Source organism: Pseudomyrmex gracilis, unplaced genomic scaffold (genome assembly GCF_002006095.1).
Source record: "Pseudomyrmex gracilis isolate BER0280 unplaced genomic scaffold, ASM200609v1 scaffold_150, whole genome shotgun sequence".
NCBI classification, from domain to species: domain Eukaryota; kingdom Metazoa; phylum Arthropoda; class Insecta; order Hymenoptera; family Formicidae; genus Pseudomyrmex; species Pseudomyrmex gracilis.
This window is the reverse complement of record NW_018020734.1, coordinates 3,274-13,273: the sequence shown is the minus strand read 5'-3', so window position 1 is coordinate 13,273 and position 10,000 is coordinate 3,274. Positions and strand designations below refer to the sequence as shown.

The 10,000-nt window shown below is 35.6% G+C and overlaps 3 protein-coding genes and 1 long non-coding RNA gene across 8 annotated transcripts in view; 2 read left to right on the top strand and 2 right to left on the bottom strand.

Annotated features, from left to right (window-relative positions):
• LOC109857188 (bone morphogenetic protein 1) overlaps positions 1–5,480 on the top strand; it is a 17,481-nt gene extending 12,001 nt beyond the window's left edge. For both annotated transcript variants that reach the window (XM_020433275.1, XM_020433274.1), the window contains 9 exons: positions 1–91; positions 445–669; positions 911–1,378; positions 1,583–1,705; positions 1,824–2,142; positions 2,680–2,971; positions 3,124–3,337; positions 3,768–4,018; positions 4,118–5,480. The exon at positions 1–91 is cut by the window's left edge and continues 140 nt beyond it. In XM_020433275.1, coding sequence (XP_020288864.1) covers positions 1–91; positions 445–669; positions 911–1,378; positions 1,583–1,705; positions 1,824–2,142; positions 2,680–2,971; positions 3,124–3,337; positions 3,768–4,018; positions 4,118–4,270 — 2,136 coding nt within the window. In that variant the 3' untranslated portion in view covers positions 4,271–5,480. The remainder of the gene's footprint in view (positions 92–444; positions 670–910; positions 1,379–1,582; positions 1,706–1,823; positions 2,143–2,679; positions 2,972–3,123; positions 3,338–3,767; positions 4,019–4,117) is intronic.
• The window catches only part of LOC109857189, a 17,966-nt gene extending 12,005 nt beyond the window's left edge, over positions 1–5,961 (bottom strand). Inside the window, exon 1 of the long non-coding RNA XR_002250467.1 lies at positions 5,522–5,961. This is a non-coding gene — a long non-coding RNA (uncharacterized LOC109857189). The remainder of the gene's footprint in view (positions 1–5,521) is intronic.
• Positions 5,962–6,450: 489 nt separating this feature from the next.
• On the top strand, positions 6,451–8,186 carry LOC109857199 (probable 18S rRNA (guanine-N(7))-methyltransferase). Of its 4 annotated transcripts, none has more exons than XM_020433297.1 (6): positions 6,451–6,536; positions 6,663–6,711; positions 6,832–6,869; positions 7,161–7,339; positions 7,505–7,931; positions 8,027–8,186. In XM_020433297.1, exons 2-6 carry the CDS (start codon positions 6,673–6,675, stop codon positions 8,169–8,171), a joined length of 828 nt encoding a protein of 275 aa, XP_020288886.1. In that variant the 5' UTR covers positions 6,451–6,536; positions 6,663–6,672; the 3' UTR covers positions 8,172–8,186. The 4 variants fall into 4 exon arrangements, with proteins under 4 accessions (XP_020288886.1, XP_020288887.1, XP_020288884.1 ...); XM_020433298.1 differs by having other exon boundaries at positions 6,503–6,526; XM_020433295.1 differs by having other exon boundaries at positions 6,534–6,594.
• LOC109857198 (39S ribosomal protein L46, mitochondrial) lies at positions 8,184–9,883 on the bottom strand. The gene is made up of 4 exons (XM_020433294.1): positions 9,610–9,883; positions 8,905–9,270; positions 8,552–8,694; positions 8,184–8,471 (listed from the first exon to the last, which is right to left on the bottom strand). The coding sequence occupies exons 1-4, from the start codon at positions 9,677–9,679 to the stop codon at positions 8,199–8,201; spliced, it is 852 nt and encodes a 283-aa protein (XP_020288883.1). The 5' UTR covers positions 9,680–9,883; the 3' UTR covers positions 8,184–8,198.
• Positions 9,884–10,000: the final 117 nt, after the last annotated feature.

Sequence of the window (10,000 nt, the reverse complement as noted above, 5' to 3'; positions counted from 1 at the left end):
ACTCATGGAAAAAAGAGACCCGAAATCGGACAAAGAATAAGGTTGAGCGAGGGCGACATCGCGCAAACGAATCTTTTATACAAATGTCACAGTAAGAATATCAACGTATTGCTTTTCGGGAATTTTAATAGTTCTAAGATAAGAGCATCGATTACGAATAGATATTGATCTTTTAGACGAGAACATGTTTGTTGATCTTTTTTGGAGTATGTGTGTGTGTGTGTGTGTCTGCGTGTGTGAACTAATTAAACCACTATATTGGTGACATGCGAAAGTAGGATACGTGCATCAATAAGTAAAGCGTGCTATTTTATGTGAACACGCTAAAAGTAAGATTTTACAAATTTTCTCTCGCGTTGAATCCCTTCTTTCTAAAAGATGCTGTGTGATCTCTGACAGTTTAACGTCAATGAAATGTAAATCGATACGAAAATAAATTCGCAGAATGCGGCAGGACCTTTCAAGAGAATAGTGGTACTTTTGGATCGCCCATCTATCCGAACAATTCCCCACCCATAGAGGGGGAACTATGCGAATGGAGGATCACGGCAACGCACGGTGAACGTATCGTTTTGAATATCACGTCTCTCGATATATTCAAAAGCGATTATTGCCACAGCGATTATCTGGAGATTCGGGACGGATATTGGCACAAGAGCCGTGTGTTGGGTGAGAATTTTGTGTATTTTTTTTCTTTTTTAACTTTGTATACACACTTCTCTTTTTTTTTGTTTGCGTGTAATATTTTTCATGCTCTTAGATCAAAATATTCAAATATCACCGATGCGAGAGCAGAGCGCGATTCAGAATGAAAGCACAGCTCGAGATTCCATCTAATTCGCTAATGTTCTCCGCGCGAAATTCGCCGTTGTATATAATTCGTCGCGTTCATTCAATTAATTTAATTCAGGTCGATATTGCGGCAGTGGCAAAATGCACGAGCCAGTGGTGTCAAGCGCGAGTCGCATGCTGGTAACATACGTGACGTCCAGCAGACAGAATGGCCATCGCGGTTTCACGGCGACTTACGAGGCCGTGTGCGGCGGCGATGTCGAATTGGACGGTATTGGTCATTTGGAATCGCCGAATTATCCGGAAGAATACCAATCCAGTAAGGAATGCGTGTGGAGGCTTTCCGTGCCTCAGGACTATCAAGTAGCCTTGAAGTTTCAATCTTTTGAGATCGAGAATCACGACACATGCGTGTACGATTACGTCGAAGTGCGCGATGGGCACAGCGACGATTCCCCATTAATCGGTGTTTATTGCGGCTACAAGATACCGCCAGACATCAAGTCAACGGGGAACAAGCTGCTCGTTAAGTTTGTCAGCGACGGTTCCGTACAAAAAGCTGGCTTCTCAGCAACCTTCATGAAAGGTATCAATTTCAGGTTGCAATTTGCTTTATGTTCTTTTTTTTGCTTCTTAACATGTTCACGCATATCAACGACTAACAGAATGACAACATAAAATCAACACACACGCGCACACACACACGTACGTACACCGCAATGTTTTTTACAATTAGCATGATTATTGCGCGCGAAGTATATATTTCACAATGAAAACGATGCTGTTTAAGAATTCGACGAGTGCGTGTCGACGGATCACGGTTGCGAGCACGATTGTATCAATACTCTCGGTGGATACGAATGTTCTTGCAAAGTTGGTTACGAGTTACATTCCGACGGCAAGCACTGCGAAGGTAAAAGACACGCGCGCTTTTTTTCTCTCTCTCTCAAGTTACAATTTGAGTCAATTTTTTTCTTTCACGCGCGCTCAAACACACTTTTCTATAAGAAAGTTGCGATTTTTTTCGACAGATGCTTGCGGTGGTTATTTTGACGATGATAACGGCACCATTACAAGTCCGTCGTTTCCCGAGACGTATCCAGGTAACAAAAACTGTGTCTGGGAAATTGTTGCTCGACCTCAATATCGCATCACTTTAAATTTCACGCATTTCGATCTTGAGAGCAACAATGTCTATCAGGAGGAATGCGAGTACGATTTTGTGGAGATTGCGAGCAAGCTCGGCGATGACGTTCTCAGGAAGCACGGGATATTTTGCGGCGCGCGATTACCCCCACTGATCACATCCGAAGGCAATTTTATGAGAATTACCTTCACATCTGATAACAGGTTTCATCCCGTTTGTTCCCATTAACTCCGTTATTTCTATTTCATTTTTTTTACGTTGATTTTTTCGTGCATCAAAGAAGCATTCTATAAAGCAGAAGACGAGAACTGTCGTTTTTTTCATGAAGCTTGTGTTTAATTTTTTGAATACGTGATAACATTGTTAAAATAATAAAACATTTGTCCTCTAATCGTGCAAAAAAAAACTGGAAAATATATAAATAATTATATGCGTGTATACGCGAAACTATTTTCAACTATTTTCAATAGAGCTAAAAAAAAAAAAAAAAAAAAATCCAAAATTTTGGGAAATGTTTTCTGTAATAACAAAATAAAAAAGAGCGCGCTAAATAAAAATGTAATCTTTTCGACGGTATAAACATGTTATATAATACAAAGTATTTTTCGAAGCGTTATTTTTTTAAAATATTATACATCGTCTTGCAATTTTACTACAACAATATATTATATCATAAATATCGGCATATATTCGTGCTAAAGTGCTCAATGTTATTTGCATTATACTGTTTTATTGAACAGCGTCCAAAAGTCGGGCTTCGCTGCCGTATTCTTTACGGACATGGACGAATGTGCCAATAACAACGGAGGGTGTCAGCACGAATGCAAAAATACGATAGGTTCTTATCAGTGCTCTTGCCACAATGGTTTCACGCTTCACGAGAACGGTCATGACTGCAAAGAGGGTGGTTGCAAATATGAGATCACCGCGCCCACGGGAACGATCACTTCGCCCAACTACCCAGATTACTATCCCGGTCGTAAAGATTGCGTTTGGCATTTTACAACGAAGCCTGGCCATCGAATAAAACTGGTTTATATTTTTATTTTTACAATTTTACGCATCTCTTTAATATCGCAAGAGTAGCTCTCTTCGATATTTGAAAAGTAGCAAAAAACTAAAAACAAAAAGAGAAATCACAGAAACTATTTACGAGACGGTAATTTTCAACAACATCTTTGTAGATTTTTAAAGTGTTCGAGATGGAGCCGCACCAAGAATGCGCATACGATCACATCGCTATTTACGACGGAGATTCGCCGGAGAGCATTACCCTGGGCAGATTTTGCGGTACCAAGGAACCACATCCAATTCTCGCAACGGGCAATCAAATGTATATGGTCTTCAAAAGTGACGAGTCCGTGCAGAGAAAAGGATTTCTAGCAACACATAGCACAGGTGAATAACAATAATGACAAAATACGGACGAGTCTCGTAATGAGAAAAATATTTTGTAGCTTGAAAACGCGGTAAACACTGATGTTGCCATATAATAGATATTCATGGGTGAGACGAATATCTGCTCGTAAAAATAATACAAAATATTTTTCTTCACCGCATATCCTTTCAACCTAAATATTTGTTTTTACATTCTTGCCGTTGCAAACAACAACGTCATAAAAGTTGACATTTTTATGGCTGACCTTTTTCTTTTGTCAAGTTTTCTCTCTTGTCGTTCGTCCCGAGCGGCCAAGAAAATTTATGACCCAGTCCCAAAAGTGAATCCATCTGGATTTTATTGCGCGCATACGCGCTTCTTGGTCCAAACTTTGGACGCTACGCGAAAGTAATAGCGCCGTGCTATATCTTATATACGCGATTGTTACAGCTTGCGGCGGTCATCTCATGGCAACGGACAAAGTAAAGCATTTATATTCTCATCCCAAATACGGTTATAATCATTACGATCACGGGACTGATTGCGACTGGGTAATAGAGGCGCCACTTGGCAAAAATGTTCACTTGTCATTTCTCGCATTTCAACTCGAATACGAAACCGAGTGCGGTTACGACTTCGTCGAGGTCTTCTCCGGTTTAGACGCATCCAGTCCACCGTATGGACGATTTTGTGGTAACTCCGTAAGTAACGCGATATTTACTCAAGTAGCGTGACAAAATAGCTCTTTTATATTATTATTTAAAAGTTCATGTAAAAATTGCATATCGTGTATATTGCAGAATACTACGGATTTTATCTCTATGAACGAAGCTCTGCTGGTAAGATTTCGAACGGACGATACAATTTCGTACAAAGGATTCGTAGCTATTTTTGTAGCAGTCGATCGGCAGGACAGCGAAGAAAATCTTGGCGGCGAAGAAGATGAGGATTAACATATTTGATTCCTATCCAGTTCTTTGATCAATTGAGATAAAACAAAAAAACAATAATAAAATTTGAGTTTATATTATTTTTAATAAAACAGGGGAAAAGTTGCACGAGGTAATATATACATACGTATATATGTATATGTATCTATATATATATGTATATATATATGTATTAGATGTGTGTGACTTTCATATTTATTGGACAAACACACACAATGTGTTAGAAAAAAAGATCTACCATATCACATTGAGAGAGAAAACAAATCATTTTGTTAAGCAGTCAATTGATTTTATCGAGCTAACGCACACACATTTATTCGCTGTAAGATCTTTGCATTTCTTATTATAATGAATATGCCGATTTGTGCAATTGATTTTTTTTTAAGTACGCATAACAAAACTGTGTATACGTGTGTGTGTGTATGTGTGTGTGCGTGTGGGAGAGAAGAGAAAGAGAGGATAGGTGAGATAACATTAAAGCCTAAGGATGCTTTTCTTTTTCGTGCTAGAGCTAGATAGCGTGCAAGCACCAGAATCCGATGGGTCCGCAATGTGAAATGTGTCAGAGAACTGTCAAATTGTCGCGGTGCTCGCAAGCATTAAGTTTGGTATTTAATATTGCATTATATGTATATAATAAATTAATTATATTAGACTTATTCGTGCCTAAGGGTCGGTCGGAATTAAAGGCGAATTCCGAGTTGCTATATCTACAAAAGAGAGAGAAAGATAACTTCACTTTCAAGATACTACATATCGTCGTATGTAACATACGATCGCTCCATTTTTTCTGATTCGGAGACTCAATATTTCTCCGTGAGAACTTTGTTTTATATCAATCCTCAAAAACAAAAACGTTGCGAATGCTATACAACCGGATTTAGTGTTTAAGACGTTTTGATAAATACGAATGAATAATAATGGTGCACATTTGACTCCGAGATTTTTCTCACTTAAATTAACGAATTGATTTTTCTCTATCTTTTTGACTATTTTCTTAAAAATCACGCCCGAGAGACAATTTTTCTGATTACAAATATTATATTATCTATAAGTGTTCGCGCGCGCTGCTGTTTTCGAGTTTTATTCTCACCTTGTTTATGTTTAGGCCGACCCTTTTCGGAACTCGAGCATCGTTATCTTTACGACGTGTTCGAAACACCTGTCTCACTTTTGTCGGTATAGAATAAAGATGTCTCGCTCACACTCTTAATGCGCTCTCTGTCTTTCTCATCGTACATCTTGTATACATACCTGCTCGAGGATCTCGACCTGCGCGAGGACAAACAAAAGTCAGCCGTTTCCCGCGGCGGTCCTTATGTCAAATGACAACGATAATTGTTTACTTTAGCTACCTCATCTCAAGTCCCGATCAACTTTATGCTTATTCGACACGATTTTTCGCGAAACGTAAACATCTGGCAGAAAAACGCGACGATCTGCAAGATGAATTATTTAACGTTAAAGATACCGATTTCAAAGGTTAGGGAATTTATCGCGTTTACAGAACGCGGCGACAAGAGCACGCACTGTGGTTACATGTCCATGCGCACGCGTATGTTAAAAAAACGTGATCTTAAAGCCCATTTCATACTATAAATTGCGATTGGATTGGAATTGAACCAATCAAAAGAAAGATATCTACTTTTAAATTTAGTGAACTTCGTCATGATTGGTGACATTGCATTTCAAACATAAAGCTTGTCCAAAGTGTGATACAGGCAGAACGTTGCGATATTGATTTTTTAATAAATATATAATAAAAACGAATACATTTCTCGGCTTTCTTTTTTAATAAAGTGAACATATTTCATCGAACAATATCTATTGATATGTAATAAGACTGATATTTTGTGGCACAAGAACGCGCAAACTACATTCGAAAGAATTGTAAAGCAAAACGAGCGCGGGCTCAAAGTTTCACCACTAGTTTACGTCACGAGGTTCTGGGAGTCAATTCTGTATCACGCACTGTAGTGAAAATGGTTACGTTCAGAAAACTCAACAGTTGAAAGATCATTACTTATGATAGGACTATTCTTCAAAACTTGGTACGGTTCCAAAAGTATGATCCAATCATATGTAACTATCTCTCAACCGTTGTGCTCAACTGTTGAGTTGTCAGAACGCACTCAATTACAAAAGTGAGCGAATCCACTAAAATATCTATCATCTTATTGGTCAACAACTAGTAAATTTGCTGTAATTTTCATTGCATGGATACAGAATTGACCTCCTAGTTCGAGCAAGGTCGTACAGGTTAGGTTAGGTTAGGTTTCTTGCTGTGATAGCTTAGTTTACACGTGATTTACACACGTGTTTGTTCAGTGAGTAAATTTTGTAATCGGCATCTTATTTAACGTTTAATTAAGGTATTTTTTTTACTATCGAACAGATTCAACGTTATGTCTAAACGTCCAGAACGCTTAGCACCTCCTGAGGTGGTAAGTTTTTAACAAATGTTTTACTTCCAAGTAAAATTTCGAACTTTTCAAAGTTCGAAATATCGTTAAACATTTTTCTAAGTTTGAAGAAAAATTAATTTTACATTTTCTTTCTGACAGTATTACAATGAAACAGAAGCTAAAAAATATACACAAAGGTATGTGTGTTACAATTTTTTATATATATTTAAGTTTTACTAATCTCTTGCAAAGTTCATTTTATTATTATGTACACAAGTGTTCCAAAACTTTTACACTAAATTATTGTAAAATAGTATATTGAATTTTTACTTTAATATGGAACTTGATTACAAAGAATTAAAAACAAAAATGATTAAATTAAAATTTTATTTTTTCTAATAATATTAAAAATATAATCTTATTTTACCCAATTAAAGTCTTATTTTCTGATACCATGCAATTAATGTGTAATAATATTTACATTACAGTTCCCGTATGATAGAAATTCAAGAACAGATGTCTGAACGTGCTATAGAATTGCTTATGTTACCTGAAGATCAGAGCTGTTTGCTTTTGGATATTGGTTGTGGTTCAGGCCTTAGTGGTAGTGTGTTGGAAGATAAAGGACATACATGGATAGGAGTTGATATTTCTTCAGCTATGCTAGGTAGTATTTTACTGTAATGCAATGTGTTAACACTGTTATTTTAAGATTTCTTTTTATAGTTACATACAAAATATATTAAAAGAATTTTTACTTATAAAAGATGTTTACGTTTATAATCTTGTATAGACGTTACATGGTCTTATGTCTGTATTTGTAATTTTTCAGACATAGCTAAAGAGAGAGAAATAGATGGCGATTTGATATTAGGAGATATGGGTCAGGGACTGCCCTTTAGAGCTGGCATATTTGATGGCGCCGTCAGTATTTCAGCATTGCAATGGTTGTGTTATGCAGACAAAACTTCACACAATCCAGTGAAGCGTTTATATAGCTTTTTCTCATCATTGTTTGCATGCTTGTCGAGAAATGCCAGAGCAGTGTTACAATTCTATCCTGAGAACAGTGATCAAGTTGAATTAATCACTGCGCAAGCTACAAAAGCTGGTTTTTTTGGTGGCGTACTTGTGGATTATCCAAACAGTACAAAAGCGAAAAAAATGTTTTTAGTTTTAATGACAGGTGGAGCTGCTCCGCTCCCAAAGGCACTAGGCACTGAGAGTGAAGATAGACAAACTATTGCTAATTCAAAAAGGTTCTTATACTTAAATAACATAGCACTTGCATTTTTATTTTTGAAGTATTCCTATTTTAAAAAGTATTAATAATTTTATAAATTTACGTATATAGGGAATATATAAAGCAAGCTAGAGGTAAATCACTGAAAAAAAGTAGAGAATGGATTCTTGAAAAGAAGGAAAGGCGACGACGACAAGGAAATCAAGTTAGAGCCGATACAAAGTATACCGGACGAAAGAGATCTGGGCGATTTTGAGATGTATTCATAAGAATATATTTTTATTTATGTAAATAATATAAACTGTGAAATACTCTTTTTTACTCCATTAGGTAGTACTTTTTCTAATTCCTCGTGATCCAGCCATTGATGTTTAACATTATTAGTAATGTCTCCGCGCTCATACTTTGCCAGAAAATAGAACACCTTAGCACCATAACTTTCCTGTGTGGCAAGCTTTTTGGGATATTTGTACTTGTAAAATCCAATAGGTGCGTTACCATAAAATTTTACTTTTATGTTGTCACCGCATGCATCTTGCAATATTCTTTCCGCGGCCTGCAAAGTAAGATAATTAAAGTTGATTTGCTGGTACGTAAATTATTGTTTTTAAAACAATATCTTTATTATATATTTACTTGTCTCATCGACTCTCCATCCTGTCGAATGCCTTGAGGAGGAATCCAATAATATCCATTTCCAACTTTTTGTTGTACTAATAGAAGTAAACATTTGTCCAATTTACGTTGTGGAGATGACGTTATATTTTGTTTGTCAAATTCTAAAAGTAGCTCTTTATTAAAAACTTGATGTAAAAAATTTATATAAAAACTAAAACATTTAACTATGTACAAATATTATGTATGTATGTCTAAGTATATGTATATGTATATGTATAGTTTACAATAGTTTTCGGGTTTTAATATCTTAAAAAATTTTATTATATTTTCTTTCTATATTCTCTATATATAAAATTTTTATGTGTTCATACTTGTAATTGTCGATCCAAATTTAAAATTGTTTAGTTCTTCTTGACAACTATCTTCAAAATCTTGTGCAGTTTGCATTATGATTTCACTTTTATTTAAATTGGTGTCATCACTACTTAGCTTTTGTTTCTCTTCCCTTTCTATTCTTAGTTCGTGATTGCTCTTTAAACTGTTCTCAAATTCAATTTTCCTTAGCAAATTAGAAAATTTTGCTTCTACTTCTTGCATTGGTGATGTTATAATTGGATGACGTTCTAAACAAATAGCACTGTATAAATCCCATTTTTTCGTATCTGCTACTGTACTAAATGCTTCTATATTTTGATGTTGAATTGTGTTAAAAGTTATACCACTTCTTCTTGCTATACCTGTAGAACAAATGTATATTTCAGAATCATGTACTCACTTTAATAAACAAAAAAAATTGTAAAATTCCTTTTCTGTTCATATAAACACAATTTGTGCTAAAGCTTGAACTGTCTTGGTATTTACATCATTTCATTTTCTAAAATATTAAAAACTAGTTTTTATTGTTCTCAGTTTCACTTTCAACGTTTTAGCATTATTCAAGGATTTGTCATTAGAAATTGTTAGGTTACACTTTATTTAGAAGGATTTTATTTATAAACCTTGAAGGTTATAATCTGAACATAATCATAACTTTTCTGAATTAATATTTTTTATTTAAATTGAAAAAAAATAATTACCAAGTAAAATCTGATTTACATTATACAATCCAGACGATCTCAAGATCTGTTTAAAAATTTCTGGTCGCATATTTTATTCCGAGATTTAACAAGATTCAAACTTGGTTGATTTGGTGCATATATGGCTCAAAGGACCGATTCAAGTTAGTCCATACGCCATTCTAAGCTTGTAATCGTGTTTTTCTTGGTATGTACACCGTTAAACGGTTAAATAGCTGGGCTGTGTTCAGTTAAGCAAGATGGAACGAACTAATGCAGGAAATGAAGGAAATACAGGAATTGGAACTAATGAAACTAATGAAACTAATGAAAGAAGTGAAAATAGTGAAAAAAAAAAAGGTTGGCTCCCCTGATCTGTTGCGGAACATGTGTAGTGGCAAAATTGGAACCG

Coding starts and splice junctions, on each gene's coding strand:
- LOC109857198 (XM_020433294.1), bottom strand. CDS start 9,679: ATGCGACCAGAAATTTTTAAACAGATCTTGAGATCGTCTGGATTGTAT. Junction 8,695..8,904: donor ATTTGGATCGACAATTACAA/GTATGAACACAT, acceptor AGCTACTTTTAG/AATTTGACAAACAAAATATA. Junction 8,472..8,551: donor ATGGAGAGTCGATGAGACAA/GTAAATATATAA, acceptor CTTACTTTGCAG/GCCGCGGAAAGAATATTGCA.
- LOC109857199 (XM_020433297.1), top strand. CDS start 6,673: ATGTCTAAACGTCCAGAACGCTTAGCACCTCCTGAGGTG. Junction 6,712..6,831: donor GCTTAGCACCTCCTGAGGTG/GTAAGTTTTTAA, acceptor TCTTTCTGACAG/TATTACAATGAAACAGAAGC. Junction 7,932..8,026: donor ACTATTGCTAATTCAAAAAG/GTTCTTATACTT, acceptor TTACGTATATAG/GGAATATATAAAGCAAGCTA.